Source organism: Mugil cephalus, chromosome 12, assembly GCF_022458985.1.
Source record: "Mugil cephalus isolate CIBA_MC_2020 chromosome 12, CIBA_Mcephalus_1.1, whole genome shotgun sequence".
Classification (NCBI taxonomy): Eukaryota; Metazoa; Chordata; class Actinopteri; order Mugiliformes; family Mugilidae; genus Mugil; species Mugil cephalus.
The window spans coordinates 26,065,449-26,083,545 of record NC_061781.1 but is presented as its reverse complement, the minus strand read 5'-3'; the positions used below and the strand labels follow the sequence as shown (position 1 = coordinate 26,083,545).

Here is an 18,097-nt window from a genome sequence, read left to right as displayed (position 1 = left end):
AGGCGTCTTTCCTCCTGATGTTTGTTAAAAAAATAAATAAATGAAAGTTTCCGTTGGCGACAGACAGTTTTGGTCTGTGACAGATTAATTATAAGGCAATGATGATGAGAAAAGTTCCAGAAATAAATAAAGAGTCTCTCAGGAAGTAAACGTAACAGTAAATGTACTAGTGGTAAATCAGCAGCAGTGAATTAACCAGTTAACGTCCTGTTCTACCTGTGTTTGTGTTAATTCAGAGATTTAATATCCACCTCCTCTGAGAACAAGGCGGAGTTTAACGAACATCTTAATCAGCCGGGGCTTCGGGGTGAGTGGCCGTCATGTGTCAGGGCGGATAAATCTCAGCCCATAAAGCTCCACCGAGCTCCACTTTGAACACGTTTGCCTCCTTTTAGAGAGCGCAGAGGAAGTATTAGCGGATGGAAGGTGGGATGCTGAGTTTCTGTAGTTTCTGTAGTTTCCTCGGGGCAGAAAGATCCAAACATTTTCTGCTGTGCTCTTTATAATTAGCTCATTCAATATAGATTAACTCTGTTAACCTTTGATGCAAAACTCCCACTCTGCAACTTTATTTAACTAAAATTCCTAAATGCACGTGGCACCATGTCAGTAAATTATGAATAAACCGGCGCATTAAGTAGGACAAGATTCGCCAGCTCACCTTCATACACTGAAGTAAACTCCCCTCACTGTCGGTGTGTTAGCGCGTTACAAAACAGGAAGTGAATTATTTCTGCTGGAACTTCCTTCAGTTTAAATGCAGAGAAACTTTCCCTGATGCTCATCAAGGTCTGAGGTCTGGAACAGAAATGGGTCAAACTTGTTTTAGTTCAGGGGCCACAAACTTTCGGCCTCGTTCAGTCTCAAATGGGCCCAACCAGTAACACAACAGCACGAAGTAACAGCAACTTTTTTTCATTTTTTTGGTGCAAAGAACAACGAGTAAACTAGGAAAATGTCTACATTTGATAAACTGTCCTAAAAAAATGAAAATTCTTAAGAAGAATAAGTGTAAGTTGGCCTCATGTCTGTCCTCTGTTTTGTCCCTGTCCCAGTGTTGTTTTCTGTCCACTTCCCTGAATAAAACAATGGACAATCGCTGCTTTCAGCCCACGGGCCGTATTTTGTGTTGGACGTCTCTGCAGCTCCACAGTTTGACAAACCGGAGCCTTTTCCTGAGAGATGGGCTTTGATCGGTGAGTTCCACTTTAAACGCTTCCAGCTTCTTTCTTCTGGACGGAGGTTTTTAGTCCCACGGTGCAAAACCAGACTTTTTAAAAACAGTTTTGTTCCAGCTGCTGTTACACTGGTGAACAGACACATAACACACAGTAACACACAGTATCTGTCTGTTTTTTAAGTTTTTTAACTTTAACTAAGTTTGTACTGCCCTTGGTTTTTATTCGGTTTTTATTTGGTTCTTATTCTATGTTTTTATAGTTTTATTTTTATTGTTTATTGTGTTTTATTGTTGTATAGCTTGCGGTTTAGTTATTGTATTGCTTCATGTGCCTGTTTTTGACCCTGATAGATTCATTGCCTTTTGAACTGCAAGTTTACCTATAGGCACAAATAAAGTACCTGAACCTGAACCTGGTTAAATCGACTGTAACAGGACGGTGACATGAGGCACCAGCTTAAAATAAAATTAAAACAGAGCCTCTGACGTACATGGAGCATTCATTTAAAATCTAGTGCATGACTTCATAACACACAAGTGGATCTTTGTGTTTTCATTAGTTACAGGGAGGTAACAGGAAATGAGGAATCAGGTGTGACCAAGGGGAAGATGGATGATGAAGATGTTTGGTGTCTTAACATCACATTCCTAACATCACATTTACATAACATTACATTTTTAAATGTTTATTATATATACATACATACATCTTTTTTGTTGTTTGTGTGTTTTCCCTCTAAGTATAGGATCGGTTCCACATTGACTGTTTCTACTAAGAACATTGTGACGTCACCCTTTGGCTTCTGAACCTCGAAAATGAAGCCTGAAGTGGGCGGAGCCACTTGGATGAGCTTTACTCCACCCAACTAACTAACAAAAAGGAATGAGTACCAGGCTGTAAACGTGTTTGATAATGCTGGAAAGTTGGGCTTTTTAACATGGGGGTCTGTGGGGATTTGCTCCCTTTTGGAGCCTCTAGTGGCCACTCGATGAACTGCAGTTCTTTGCACTTTAAGAGAACAGTTGATCCAGTGGTTGCTGAGGTCCAGGCCTCTGTTACCTCTGCTTACATGGATAAAAAACAACTACTAGACTTTTCCCTGGTGTCTCTCGTGCATAAATTCAAAGGCTCAATGCAACAGGTGCCAGTTTTCAGCCTGTCTTCATACATCCTCAGTTCTCAAGGAGCTACATTTACTGTATTTGGAAGAAATGATGAGTAAAGGGTGTAACAAGTATCTCACTTTGTCCCTCTAGTGATGGGATGGATTGTCCATGATGGAGATCGGTTCATCCAGTGTCCTCCTGTCCCTCACTGAGACAAACGTCTCCATCTCTCTACCAATCACATGTCCAGCCTTTCAGATCAGTTTGTTGATGCTACTGATGTATTTTTGCTGGTGCTACTCCCCCAACAAACCACAGCAAAGAACAGGACACTGGCTACAACAGACTGGTAGAAAGACTCTAGAGACTCACTGCAGCATTAAAGGTGCTGCTGTTATTATCGTTATTATCATTATTATCATCATGCACCTGTCTGTCTTCAGGCTCTAAGTCGTCGCTCATGATGAGACTCTGTCTATCACTTTGTCATGTTTCCTGTCTTTCAGCCTCACGTCACCATGTCGCCTCTGGTCCACCTGGCAGGGAGCTCAGCTGCAGAGCCTGACTGTTAATGGAGTCAGACCAATTAATAGGGAATTAGTCATGATGAATATATTTAAAGACCCGTATGTGTGATGTGTCTGAACGCAACAAAAGAACCGATGAGAGATTATAAAGACGTTTGGAGGCACAACACGGCATCCGTTAACCTTTGGATGCTTTAGTGGACGTAATAGCATTTTAAAATTAACTTTAACCTTTAATGCAATTTTAAATTGGATTGTTCTTTTTTTTTCCGTCTACTTTAACCCTCAGACTCAGATCGTTAATGACTCAGAATAATATTACGTTCACATGTAAGAGGAAGACAGTATTGATTCTGGTTCTGCTCTGAAGTGCTTTTTAATTTAAAACTGTAGAAGCAAATACACAAAACAAACTGCTCATATTTATTGTCACTAATGTAAATTGTTTCATCACCATTGAACCTGAGCCACATATTATTTCTCAATCAATGGGCAGTTCAAACTGTGGTTTATAGAAATGGAAAACGATGTTTCTGTAACAGGATCAATGGAACTCGGCAGCATTTCTAAAGCGAAACAACAACAGAAAAGATGTGATTAGATGAATGGAAGAGGGGGGGGGGGGGGGGGGGGACAGATTTCCAGGGTAAAAAGCAGATTTCCAAAATAGTCTGTGAAGATGCTGCTATTTACGTGGAGAAATGAACCAACACTGTATCTAATTTGTGGCAAATTGATCCTGGAGACTGAGGCTCATCCATCCTCCCTGATGTGTGTTTAGACTCAGATTTATCGTTTGTCAGAGGGAGACAGAGCTGGAGAGGACAAGTGTGTCAGATCACATAACTACAACAGGAAGGATTCAGTCACACTCCTCAGACGTCATGGAGGAAGTTAACCTGCAGACTCCAGCCTCATAATCTGAGCTCACTTATCTAACAGCTGAATAATGGAAAGAAATTCTCTTTATTCATGATTTTACTCTGGATTATAACTTTAAATGAATGTGATGAAGACGTTATAGTGATTTCCATGTTAATCATTCAGTGTTTGGAACCAAACTGAGCAGCTGAGCAGGACTGAAGCTTGTAACTGTGGGAAGTTCTGGGTTTAATACTTCGAGTCGAGCATGTGTTTATCCAGCTAAGGAAGTATGAATCTTACAGTTTTACACCTCCAGAGTTGCAGAATAAGTCGTATATGTACAAAGAGACGACACACTAAGCGAAAACATTTAAGAAAAATGTGGAAAAGCGTCATGAAAGCAGATGTTTCTCTGCATGTGAAACTAAAATGGTTTTATGTGGATATCTGGGGCAATGAATCAGCTTCTGAACCCTGGTTTGAACATATGAAAGTGGTGGAACAGGAGGAGGAAGCCAGTTTAAGGACAACAACATGTACCTTACAAGTTTCCACTTAAAGCAAAGAGAAGAGACCACAAGTGAAAGGAATCCAGAAAACAGCTGGACGGGTTCGATGTATCAGACACATCTGCAGAGCTTCTACTGCCACGATCACTGCTGTTTATCTGACAGTCTGACTTCCTCTTTGATTCTTTTCATTTTTAAAACAAAAAGACTCCTGTCCTCAGGTCTGATGTGTAGACTGGACACATTTCTGAACATTTCTTTAAAGAGGCTTGAGGAAGAATTCAGATTTAATGAAGGTACTTTTTCAATCCTACAAGATCCCACAAAGATAGAAATAACTAAAGCTGCTCTTCTCCCGTCACCAGTGTCATCCTCTCAGCCGGAGAATAAAGTTAAAGCTGAGCTGAAAGTTCTGCCTTAACTGATATTAAATGATCTCCATCTAGTGGTGGAAACCACACGTTGCAAGTAACACTGTGTTACACCGTGTTACACAACCAACACCGACTGTGCACGATATTTAAGACAATCTCATATCTCACTCGTATCAACAACAACAACAACGATCAGTGTAGACAAGTCAAATAAAACTAAATCAAAATCTGCAAAGTGTCAATTTATAACAACTAGATGTTGAATATATTATATGAATAATCCAGTAACAATGTGAGTTTTTATTAAATATCAAATGCACGACTTCTATTGTATTTCATGTTTGTCCTGCTGAATTTCTATATATTCGTGATGTTTCCACGTTGCTGGCAGACAGACAGACAGAGTGTGTGTGGGCCCACAGCGTGGGTCAGATGGAAGTAGGAGGAGGAGGAGGAGGAGGAGGAGGGGAGGGAGGAGTTCGCTGCGCACTGAGAAGAGCGCAGAAAGAGTTAGGATGCCGGGGGAGCGCGCATCTCTTCTCTCCTCTCGTAGAAGTTGCAGCTGAAACGTTGAAGGAACCAAAGGACAGAGACTCGATGACTGACAGCGCGTTAAAAGTCATGCGTCTGTTGTGCGTGTGCGTGTTGTGCGCGCTGGTTTCACGCAGGGACGGGAAAGCGACGGGAGAGTTGACTCAGACTGAGGGACACACTGTGCATGTCGATGAGGGGGTCTCTTCAAACCCGGATCCAATGAAACAACAAGTGGTCCAGCCCGCAGCAGGTTCGTGTCACTCCAGTAAAAACTAAACTGTTATTGAAATACACATTTAAATACAAGGTTATTTCACCAACGATCATGTGTGGAAGCAGATTATAAACTCATGTCCAGTCCATCTGCACAAGGATTTACTCTCAAATCTACTGATCTGTTCTAGAGTGAGAAGTGATGATGGAGCTTTTCCCTCTCACCTCATGAGTAATGGTTTCACCATCTGTCTCTTTTTACTGCGTCACCACCACCAGGCAGCGGTTTCACTTTATTTAGAGCCTGATTGTGACAATGTTACTGTTGTTATTAAAGGCCATTAAACTCGTGCTGTGGTTTGGAATCGGCTCAAATGGCTCCAGTTACTAGAGATGTTCGATACCAGCGATACCGATACTTGAATAAATACACACTAATGATTCTGGTAAACCTAAAAAAAAAATGTGTATTTCAAATCATGAAGAATATGAGACATCAGAGTAGTTCAGCTTCTCTTTACTAAAAGTAAACAGAAGTTGCAGCACCTCCACAGACCCCCCCATGGGCCGCAGACCCCCTGCTGAAGACCTATGGTTTAACTATGAAGAACTACTATAAAATGAAACCTTTCATCTTAGTCGTGACCCTGTTCTCTCCTCTTCTGTCCTCCTCATCATAAATGTCTCGTATTCTGTGCTGTGGTTTAACCTGAGGTTTAGTTTCTTTCCATTTTGTTCCCACATTAGCTCCTATGACTGAAGTATCAGAAGTATCGATATTTTTGATTTGAGAATCGATTTTAGGCATAAAGACCTGGTATCGGAAATATCGACGTTTCAATATCGTTCTTCACATGACTCCCAGTTGCTCTTCATTATGATTTTCCAGTATAATCTGTTGTCATGCTGCAGACTGACTCTTCCTCCTTTGTCTCCCGCTGTGTGTGAGTGTAAACATGGACGTTTCTGGAGCTGAAAGGAGGATCTGTGAGCCTCACTCCTCGACGGATTCATGACTAATTCATGCCCATGTGGGAGTGCGTTGCCATGCGTGGTCACGTGATCCTTCAGTCTGCGTCGTTCACTTCAACGGTTCAAAATGTACCCGAGCACGCTGTTTTCTCTGGCTCGCCCCCGCCTCACCCCTCCTCACCCCCCTCACCCCCCCTCCGCTGGCTGGGAGCTGGGTCTTGTCTCCTTCTGGCCTCCCTTCTCTTTTAGTTCAGTTCAGTAAAGCTCTCAGGGGAGCGGCTGCCCACTTTCCACTTGCACCAAATTAAAACACGACACTGAATCATGGATTAACCAAAAAAAAAAAAAAAAAAACAAAAGCAGATGGTCCCTCCTCCCATGCTGAGATCATCACCATCATTGTTGTTCCCTCCATAATGAAACAGATCCCCAGGGGAGATGCTAGATTTAAAAAAAAAAAAAATACAAATAACTTTTGTCTCAAAACGTTCTTCAGATTCATGTTGGTCACGACTTTCAGAACGTATCAAAGGATGCGTTTTCCTCCGTTGGTGGAATTCATGGCCTAATTCCAACAAGAACACAAGAACACCCACACACACTTAGGATGGTGGTGGTGGTGGTGGGGGGGGGCAGATTAGTCCCTGTTGGACCATCTGGTTGTTCCGCCTGGTCTCACAAAACTGACCAGTCAAGATATTCATGTTCCTTCCTGTGTGTTCTCAGTCAAATAATGATAATAATAATAACAGTGGATGATTTCAGTGTTTAATCTCTGGGGTTCGTGTATGTTTTGCTCAGTGGATTTGCCTCCAGAAAAGGATATTAAAAAAATAAATAAGAGGTTATTTGATTTTCATTTTAAAATTCAAAACATGACTGCAGGAAAACTAAGCCGCACATTTCAGGTAAAAACTGAAAATAACTACGTATTATCAGGGAAAAGTTAGCTACTAGCTAACAACTCTGATTTATGTGCAGAGATTTCTGCAGGTGACAAGTCTTGTTTAGTCAAAAATCACGTCGGAGTAAAAAGTTCCAAAGAGTCATACAAGTCATATGTTTGTGCGATCTGGCCAGAAACACAGGACCGACCTCATACGTGCTCTAATTTTGAAAACAGCAAATTCCAGTTACAAAATATGAAAAAACAGGTGCCTTTTTTGTTTCTGTCTAACTATTTTATTTTTGCAAACAGAAAATGAAAATAGAGCATTTTTTAAAGTGTTGTTCATCCATTCTCAACCCTGATAAAGAAAATTACTTTGAATTTCAATTTTAATTTTTGAATTTTAAAATGAAAATCAAATTTTTTCTTGTTGTTGTGTTGTTTTCTGAACAAAAAAATCCATGATGACCAACACATACACGGACCCACCATCACCATGTTTTCAGTAACTATAACATTTCATCGGGTCAAACACTGATCAGGTCTGATTTCTCTGATAACGACAACATTCAAACCACATCACACACGACATCTATTTGTCATCGGCAGACGGCCTATTTCAGTCCACCTCATAAACCTCTTTGTGGCCGAATGGGGAGATTATAGTAATCTGGCACAAAACACCCCCACTTCAGATTCATTGACCCTCTCCCCCCTCCCCTCTCGCTATGTTTGTCCACTAAGGCGACGCATCCTTATGTCCATCTGCATCAGGAAACACTGCCACAGGAGGGACAGCGGTTTGTGTTGATAGGTTTTTATCTGGATTTGACACTTGAAATATGATGAAAGCTCATGGTGGCGTGAAGCTGGACTGTGGGAGTTCTCACTAAACCTTTGTTTTAGCTGCAGGATTATGAACAACTGAAGCAGCAGCAGTTTCAGTCACTGGATGGAATCATGAGCTTGTTCCTGTACAGAAGTACTTCGATATCGATGGACTTACTTTAACTTTAATCCAGACCAGTATGGTCCATATAAACACCGGACAATTACATCAATATAAGCTAACTAGCTAAAACACAGAACCAGGAAGAGGCTCAACCAACACCGGGATAACTTTGTTATCTGAGTCAGATAATCTGCAAATAAATTTAAACAATTCTTCGCTGAACTGCACACAAAATGGGGACATTACTGCTCGCAAACATCACAAACTTCTACACTGAAAGTTTTATCCTAAAAGCATCATTATACACCACGTTGGGAGTAACTTTACAAAAGTAATGCAATTACTAAGTCACTCAGTAATGTAAAGCATCACAAAAACCATTATTGGAATATTTTACTCGGTACAAATGTCAGTAACGCGCGTTACAATGGATTTTAAACCCAAAATTAATTAAGTTGTGTATTTTTATACAAATTTGGGATTAGCAGAGGAGAAATAAAATCTGATCAAATGTTAACTTCCTGTTGGACTCTACATTCACCAGATGGACATATGCTCACACAAAAGGATACGAAGAAGAACATTATAGTTAAGTGATAGTTAAGTTCACTTTTTATGTGTCAACCCAAAAGATCTCTGTACCTCACGAAACAGCACAAGTAATTTAAGAAAACATGTAGCGTGGTGCAGTTTTCTGTAGGTGTTCAGTTACAATATACAGTAGTAGCTTCTAGGATTATTGATTTGAACATCAATAAATTTACAGTATCTCTATATGTATTGATCCATAAGTGCTCCATTATATTGCAGTTGTTAGCGTTAGCCTAGCTTGGTGACTATGTCACGAAATTACAACAATGTCACGGGTTCGTTTTGAGAAAAAAAAAAAAAAAAAAAAAAAGATTTGTGTGGTGAATTTGATTTTCACCAAATTCCCCAAAAAGGTCAGGCAAAAATATTTACAAGGCAGAGCAGATAACAGCAAAAACAACAGGCGCTCACACAGGTACTAGCAGCTGAAGGTGCCACTAGACCAGAACTCGCCAAGCGAGCGAAGCTCCGTTTAAATACCCCTTAGCTCCTCCCCCGGGCAAACCAATTAACACATTACAGGGGTATTAAAACATAACTCAGCGAACTGTGTGCAAAAATCCACACTTTAATAATAGATTCTGGCGTCAGCAACATGGCACAAAAATACTTCCATACAACTTTTCCCTTATTCCCCCAAAACACAACAAATCACGAAATATTACACAGATAAACCATAATAGTGTAGTCCATGGTCACATGACCCTCAGAAGCGCGCCACCAAGCGCTATTTACAGCGTGACCAGGAAGTGCCTCGGCTTGGCGCGAGACCCAGAGGCAAATGCAGGTGTTAGCAGCAGGTGAACGTGTGTGTGATACGTAGGCGCCGAGTGAGCACCCTCGGACCCGTACAGCAGGGAAACAGAGTCCAGGCAATAAATGAACAGTTTGTGGGTAAAAGGGACCACAGAACCAGAACATGGTCCCATATGCGCAATGAATGCGCTGAGCGCGTCTCAGGTTTGCGGCACTGTCCGGCCGAGAGGCGCGACGGTGCGTTCAAAGACGCTCCGTCACAAGTAGTGCATTACATTTGTGAATACGTAACTTGCCCAACACTGACCACAAAGAAAGAAAATGTGTGATATGGAAGTTTTTATGACCTTCCCAAAATAAATAAACTAAGTTCAGGACAGAGCCAGGTGCTGAGATTTATCCCCAAACGGACTTTCCCGCTTAGACTGCATAAAAACAGTAGAGCTAACGTCAGCTAACAGTATTTATAGCACAACGGTAGATACCCAAGAGAGCTGCAGCTGCACACACCTAGCTTCATGTTGTGTAGCTTTTTATTTGTCGTGTTGTTCATTCGTTGCTGCTAAGGGACACCTGAGCTCAGATATTCACAGCTGCTGTGAAATCAGAGGTTTATTTATTTTATTTTTTTTTTATAAGCCGCCTTCACAGAAACACATAAATAAATCACAGTTTAAAGCTTTACATTAATGCCTTGTGCTTTTGTTTTGGTGAACTCTAGCACACATTAGCATTTATTAGGAGTCCTCTGGGCCAACTGCTGCTACCGTATATAATATAAGGCTATTAACTCCAGCTAGCTGCTAACTGTGTCTCCCTTTTAGTGATTAACATGTAAACTAGGAGCTAATACAGGCTAGAGCGCTCTTTAACGTGATATATTACCACTGGATTTGATCCATCGCTAATAAGAATTATTGATTAGTGCAACTTTAACGCGTCGACTCCAACCTTCAGTCATCGATTCTCAGTCAGATTCGAGTGTACACGTCGACCCTTAATTCTCAGAGGAAGTTGTGATGAATTACTGAGCGTTCTTTCATTGTTATGCAACAGGACGCAGGAGTGAAGAACTTGTTATTGGGCTCAGTGTCGAAGAGGCTAATCGTGTCTCATTATTGTGCTGAGACATCCTTAGACTTAGGCTGGTCAGAGTTCACTCATGATTATCACGTTATCTGTATGTGTCTGCATGCAGATGTGACGTAATGTTATCCGGACTGTACCAATTGTCCAATTTTGTATTTGGATGCTTCTCTTTATTCTGCTGAGATCCTCTAGTGGACAAATTATTTTTTATCTGTTGTGTTGTCAGTGTGAGGCAACATCTCAGAACTGCAGCATCTCCAGTCTGTTTTAGTACTGAATAACATGGAGTTTCTGCATAAAAGAGGTGGAAAACATTTAAACAACTTGTTTACATGAACCAGTTTAGAGGCTGAAGTGTTCACTAAGTTTAAAGCTTGTCAGGTTGTCTCTCTTATAAAGTGAATTATGATACTGAGCTGCAGGATTTCTTGAAGTTGTGCCTTCAGAACAGAACAGAGCAGTGAAGTATTACGAATAAACTGAGTTCCAAAAAGAGCTCACCACATTGTAGAAGAGGACACTGGCAACGATAGTCTGGTAGAACATGTCCAGCAGATATTAACAACCTGAGGAACTAGAGACGACTCTGACCTTTGTTGTATACTGAGTCTGTGTTAGCTGACCAGTCCCGTTTATGATCCAGGTGTAGACCCAGGTACTTAAAGGTCTGAACCACCTCTACACACTCACAGGCTGTAAGGTCCAGGTGAGGCCTGGACCTCCAGAGAACCACCACCACCACCACCACCTCTTTGGTTTTAGCTGTATTGACCAGAAGGTGGTTCACTCCACATAAGTTGTTCCCAGATTCTTGTCCTGCTGCTCTTGTCCATTGACCCAGATACATTTCACAGTTACAGTGTGAACTTGTGCAGGTGACTTGACTCCATGATGAGTTAGAACCTAATTACAGTAGGTGGCTGCTACCGGTTCCTAGAGGAATGATATACGCTGTTGTTTCTCACTGTGTGAATTGGATGTGAGCAGATGTTGATATATTGTAGAGTATTTGCCTTTCTGCCTTCCTTTTATGTATGAATTTGTCCCTGTAAAAAGTTAATCAGCATGAAGTTGCATGCTCGTTCAGAACCTGTAAGGAGTACCAGTAGTAGTAGTAGTAGTAGTAGTAGTAGTGGTAATGTGTTTTATTGTGCCCCAGGATCTCCCTTGAACGTGAAGGTGCAGGTGAATGACGCGTTGAGCCGTCATCATCTGAGTCGGGCTGTGGTGGAGGTTTACGTCAACTACACCAGAACCAACACAGCTCTCACTGGGAAGGACGGTGGTGTCCTGCTTCATGTGCCGCTCCACACTGGGCTTCCTGTCACGTTTGTCGCCAGCAAGAACGGCTTCATTAGCACAGCTCTGCCTTACAAGACCAACAGAACGCCAAGTAAGTCCTTATTGATCCTTAATGTGGACGAAGAAGAAAGCAGCGTGGCTGTAATCTAAACTCCAAAGACCTGAGCTTTTGTTTTCTATACATTTTTAATGTCTCTAAGTGATTTACAATTAGTAGGACTCAAGAAGTATAAAAACTAAGGAAGTAGTGTTTCAGAGAAAAAAAATGTCCTCATATGTGGACACTGGGATTATCTCACCATAAAAAAAAAACAATAAAGTCCTCAATATGTAACAAATCCCTGAACATGGCTGTGTAAAACCAGAATTGCAATCAATGAAATCCCAACATAGCAATTTCGACTATTTATAGAATTTATTAACTTTGTGCATCATAACTAGAAAACTTGTACCGTAAAGGGGCGGGGTTAGCACAATTCCAAGGGACCTTGACTGACAGGGGCCCCAAAACTTAGGTAACAAAAAGAGAGAGAGAAAATTATTAAACGATCATCGTAAAAAAATATAATTTTGTAATATAATAATGAAACATAGTAGTAAAATAAGTGATCAAAAGGTAAATAATATTGACCAACCACCCCGTGATTCTGCATGAAATGGTTTGGTCCTACCTCAGCGCTTTGGTAGCGCATTTAGTGGTCTGTAGTCTCTAGATCCATAGACTTAATAAACTATTATGGCTACATCAGTCACAATGCTGCCCTTTTTTTTTTAAAAAAAAAAAAAGGGAATGTGGCAGAAATGAACCTGTTGTCCATAGTAAAATACGCTAGCTAGCTACAGGCTACAGTTAAAGTACCATTCATTCATTTGAATTTCAATTCAGAGCAGAAAAAATGTTATTTCATTATTTGTGTTTCAGTGCCAAATTAATATCTATTTCTAATATTGAGCTGACTGCATTGAAATCTCTTTACTGTACTTCATGAGGTATCTGGCCCTGTAGTAATTAGGCATATCAGGTATCAAACCTATTTATGCACGACACGGGAGGCTTGAAGACCACTGGGCCATGGAAACCAGGGTCCAAGTTAAACCTGAAGTCATCAGAGAGGTTCAGGCAACATTATCAGGTCACATGTGATCTGCAGTGTCTACAGGGTCCATCTCAACGTGAACACTGAGTGACAACAGTGTTGTTATAATGTGCATGTTTACAAGTGTCCTCATAAGGGCAAGTTACCATATATGGTCACTCTGTTGACCTTAATTTTCTACATGAAAATGAAAATTTTAGAAAATTTTCCCAACAGTAAAAATGTCTTCACATGTTCATTTTATTGATTTTCCTGTCTGAACTTAAATTCAAATGAAGGAATGGTACACGGGCCGACCCTTCAGCCCCTTCAGCCCCTTCAGTCCTGCTGCTCGTTCTGTCCTAGTAAACTATTAGAGGACAGAACACACGCCATCTAGAGGACAAAGGCTAAAACGTGCACCTTCTCTTCTTCTCCATCACTGCTGCAGTATTTTCATCAGTCACAGTGTCTCTACTCGCTCCGACTCAAGGGAACATTTGGCTTTTTGAGGATTCTGTCCAGATCTTCAGCAAAACATCAGGTACTGTTTATGTTCTCTATGTTCTCTGTGTTCTCTATGTTCTCTGTGTCCTTTAAGTCCTCTGTGTTCTCTAAGTTCTCTATGTTCTCCTGCGTTCCACGTGTAGATGCTTCCCTCCAGCCTGTTGTCACGTTCCCTCAGAGCCTCCTGAATCTGACTCACAGCAGTAACGTCACCTCCATCCAAACCTTCCTGACGTTTCCTCATCAGCAGCACGGCTTCCTGAACCCTCCGGGCATCGTGAGCACCCAGTCAGGTAGAACGTGTTTGTGATGACGTTCTGCTTGCAAACGCTTTATTGTAGGTTCATACGCTGTATGAATAGAACATTATTTCTAGAAGGATAAGAAGCATTTCAATAATAAACAAAGCAAAGGTTTGAGGAAACAACTACAAAACATTCAGAAAAGAGCAACATGGTTCATTCACAAGGAAACACACAAACACAGGACTCCTTCAGCGTGACAGCTCAAATAATGTTTTATGGGTTTTATGTTACTTTGTTATGTGAATATGTAAATTAGATTTATGTTTATTCAATTCAATGTATGAAAGAAATTCTATTTATGTAGAAGTTTCAGGCATCGTGACATAAAAGTTATATTATATGTTATTTTTTTGTCTTGATATTCAAAATAAACTTCAATCAATCCTTTGGACTCACACCACTAAGTAAATAAATACATTTCCTCTCATTTTTTTCCGCTTAATTTCATGGACGTTGGTTGAGCATGTCCAGTATGAAGAGTTTGTTTCTGGCGCCATCTAATGGACGCAGCCAGTCACATAACATAGGTTGAAAACACTCACAACTAATTTTCTTTTAACCTTTGAAATGTTGCGATCACAATAATTTGTCGCTATAAATGTTTCTCGTTAATTATCTGAGCAATAATCCGTCCTGCGGCTCATCTCTAAAAGCTTCTCTTTCTTCTCCAGGATACGTCGGTGTGGAGTTGAGTCCTGTGGCGTCTGTCAGCGTTCAGCTTTACTCTGGAGACTCAGAGCTACATGTGAGTGGACCCGTACAGATCAGACTCAGGGTTCCCATCAGCTCTGGACTTCAGACCTCAGACGTTGTTCCTGCCTGGTTCTTTAATCGAACCACCGGTGAGTAGAGATTATGATCATCCCACATCTGTGATAATAACTAATGTAACATCAGAGTAAAATCACTTCTGGGCCCGGAGCCGTTTCACTGTAGAGTCACTGAATACTGTGACACATGAGCTCAGATTAATATTCATATCATTAAAGTTCAGGTTTTGTGATTTGACTCCACATCCACAGACTTTAACCCAAACGCAGACTGACTGAAGTCGACACAGACTAATTGCTGGTGGCGTCACTAATAAAAAGACAGTAGAAAGTGACGCTTTGCAACAATGAACTCTGTATTCTTGACTTAATTGCATATGCAGAGAACAGCCGGGTCAGGCACCATGTAAAGAGAGTACAGCCTGTATAAAAACAGGCAGCCACTCATCAACATCACCAGCATTTAATCACAGGGACAATGTTGTGCCTCTTTCCTGGTTTCTTTTTTTTTTTTTTTACATGTTAATCCCAAATAAATGATTCAGATCGTCAAAGATAACACAAGTATTTTTTATTGAATTCATTGAATTTTTAGTGAATTACTGGTTGGATGAACTCTTAGCAGCAGCAGCTGCTTTCAAGTGTCTCCATGTCTCCAAGTTCTATTAAATTGGATAATGATACAGTTTATCTTTTTAATGAGTGTGCACCGTGTGTCTTCTAGGAGGGGTCCGAGTTTACTTGTGTTTTAATTGTTTTGTTCATTATTTTCTCTTTGTGGGAGAAGTTGTACTTTTACTTCAGCTCTGATTGAACGTGGATGTGTTTGTTGTCCTCAGGTGGATGGATGAGAGAAGGACTGGGGAGGGTGACGTCTGTAGATGGAAAACTCCTGTGGATGTTCACAGCTCCTCATCTCGGCTACTGGGTTGCAGCACCTTTGTCATCGACCAGAGGCACGAGTTCAGCTTAGAATTTAGTTTGTTGTGTGCACGAAATGCTTTGTGTAATGAGCAGTGAGTTGCAGCTTGTGAATGTCGGCATCGTTCTGAAGCTAATGGCCTGAATGTAGAAATGCAAAGACACAACAGAAATATAGAAAACAAGTAAATATGTTACGCAACATGTTAACAAAAAGCTAATGTCCACGTACGAGAGCGTGAGGACACCAGAGCAAGTACTAAAAAATACTCAGAAAAGGAAGTACTGTATACACAAGATTTACAAGAATTATAATTTATATTATATTTACACAACATCTTTATCTATATGGTGAAATGTAAAGTACATACACTGTGTAATACATAGAAACTGAACTTTCTGGCTTGGAAACAACTTAGTTAGTAAGTTCTTTAAAGTAGGAAACATTTTCAGATACAGTACAGGCCAAATGTTTGGAAACAGAAAAGGTCATAGTTTGCACCAAAATAAACAGGATCTTTATATAAAGAATAACTTATCAGGAGACATTTTTACTATAATTATCAGGTATGTTTCACCATGTTTTTTTTTTAATTCCTCATTGAAACCCTTCCTCTGCTCTGACCACCATCTCTAGGTTTCTCCGGCCCCGTTGACTTCTTCTTCCACCATGCGTCTCTGCTCACGGCGCTCGTTGGAGGAACTCTTATCATGGCCGTCTGCCTCCTGGTGGGATTATTATATTACTGCAGGTAACCGAGGCTTCTAGCTCATAACTAGTCTATGCAGACAACTTTATTTACATTCACATATATGAACATAATCCTGGGAAAAAAAAAAACTTCCATTGGGACCAAAAGTACAAGAAAGAGAAAAAAAATAAGGATCGAATGCTGCATTCAAGTGTAACGTGACTGTTAAAGACCCAACTTATTAACTAGTCAACAACGGGTCTGAACAGTCCTTCAGTGTATGTCTTATGTCCTTTTTCTTCTAAATGAAGTAGAAATCCATCTCCTATAGGACGGGTCTCTTTAGTCTGTGCAGTTTTAATGCAGGTTATAAAGGCTGTGATTCTATTGGTCAAACCACTTTTTTAAATCTCATTTGAACCAACCAACGGGAGGACAAATCCTCCCAAAATAAACCTTTCCTCATACTCTGGATGCTCCACTGAATAGCATCTAATCTTCCTGCCGTGGACATTTTTAACATGACTGTAGATGAACATTTGGCCGGTGATAATCACCAACTAGTTAATCTGGCTGCATAAATGATGAAGTGAAGTGTAAACTGTTCATTGTTTCCTTTGTGGCTCTAGACGCAGCTCCAGTGAAAATAACTCGAAGAAGACGCTCCCAGTGATGAGAAGAGACCAAACCACCTCCACATGTGATGAAGTGTTTGAAATATCTTCAGGGAGCAGCTCTCATCCACGATCTGGGCCGAAGCAAACCTTCACAGAAAGCGCAGATAATGGGCACAGTTCTGCTTTCATTTCGCTGCAGTGTGACGGTCTGAGGTCCGACCCCGAGGCCGTGGCCGTGATGCTGGAGTGTAACGAGCTGGAACTGAACGCTGACCTCAGGACTTCAGGACAAATCAGAGTTCCTCCGACTCTGACCGACAGCTTGTTCTTCTACAACCAGCACGTTGCCATCCTCCACGCTCCCGCTTTCATCCACATGGAGGACCAACCGGAGCAGGTCCACAGGAGCAGATCTTCCACTCTGCCCCGTGTGGGGGCGTCAAACAGCGCTGCAGCAGAGACGCTGACAGAAAACAACTTCACACAGACTCTGGCAAAAAGTCCCTGTGACCAACAGAACCAGGCGGCGGACACAGAGCAGCCCGGAGCTCCAGACGGATCCCAGGCAGCAGCCTCCTCCAGAACCTGCAGGGGTCCCTTCAGCCTCCCGGAGTCCGTGTCGGTTCCAGGGACGTTGAACCGAATCGGGCACAACAGACATGCATTAGCAGGAGCATCCAAAGTCCCCTCCCCTCAGCCTCCTCGGGCCTGGTTCGTTTCTCTGGAGGGAAAACCTGCAGCAGAGATCCAGCATCCGAGGAGGCGCAGGCCGGTGGAGAGTCGTGAGACCAGTCTAGACTCAGGGGTGGATATGAGTGAACTGAACCAGACGTCTGGGAGGAGGGCCGTGACTCTGGAGAGAAACGCTACTTTTGTCAAAAGCAAACAGGATAATCCACAATAAAAACTAAAAGATAAAACCATTACCTACGGCCCTCTTCCTTTTTAACAAGCAGCGTGTTTTAATAAAAGTGTCGTGTTTCCAGGAGGAATCCACGGCTACGTGTCTGAATGTGAACGTTCTCATCTGCATATGTGAATAATTTGCTGTGACTGTTATTAAATTTATTAAATATTTAACACAAACCTGAACTGGATCATGTTGATATTCTTTCACACGTTGTTCATTCTTCAAACTAGAAGTGACAGAATTTAAACAGACATGTAAAACACAGGACAAAGGTTTGGAAGCAACTTCATGTTTCTGTTCACGATGCTTTTCTCTAAAAGCAGCAGGAGTTCTGTTTTATTCTGGGATGTTTTTACTACATGATCAGACTTTTATTGATATGAACCATTTTCCTCAGTTTACCTTCAGGTGAACATTAATGTTACCAGATCATTTCTGAA

General features: G+C 41.3%; 1 protein-coding gene across 2 annotated transcripts; it reads left to right on the top strand.

The window, feature by feature from the left end:
• Window positions 1–5,056: 5,056 nt before the first annotated feature.
• On the top strand, window positions 5,057–17,839 carry LOC125018272 (protein FAM171B-like). 2 transcript variants are annotated; one of them, XM_047602066.1, is made up of 8 exons: window positions 5,057–5,345; window positions 11,717–11,950; window positions 13,387–13,479; window positions 13,586–13,735; window positions 14,419–14,589; window positions 15,357–15,473; window positions 16,076–16,190; window positions 16,760–17,839. In XM_047602066.1, the coding sequence occupies exons 1-8, from the start codon at window positions 5,159–5,161 to the stop codon at window positions 17,649–17,651; spliced, it is 1,959 nt and encodes a 652-aa protein (XP_047458022.1). In that variant the 5' UTR covers window positions 5,057–5,158; the 3' UTR covers window positions 17,652–17,839. The 2 variants fall into 2 exon arrangements, with proteins under 2 accessions (XP_047458022.1, XP_047458023.1); XM_047602067.1 differs by lacking the exon at window positions 5,057–5,345 and adding an exon at window positions 7,963–9,705.
• The last annotated feature ends 258 nt before the right edge of the window (window positions 17,840–18,097 follow it).

Bases quoted from the DNA above. Each gene is read 5' to 3' on its own strand.
- LOC125018272 (XM_047602066.1), top strand. From the start codon at position 5,159: ATGACTGACAGCGCGTTAAAAGTCATGCGTCTGTTGTGCGTGTGCGTG. The intron at 13,480-13,585 runs GTACTGTTTATG...TTCCACGTGTAG, and splicing joins GATCTTCAGCAAAACATCAG to ATGCTTCCCTCCAGCCTGTT. The intron at 14,590-15,356 runs GTGAGTAGAGAT...TGTTGTCCTCAG, and splicing joins GTTCTTTAATCGAACCACCG to GTGGATGGATGAGAGAAGGA.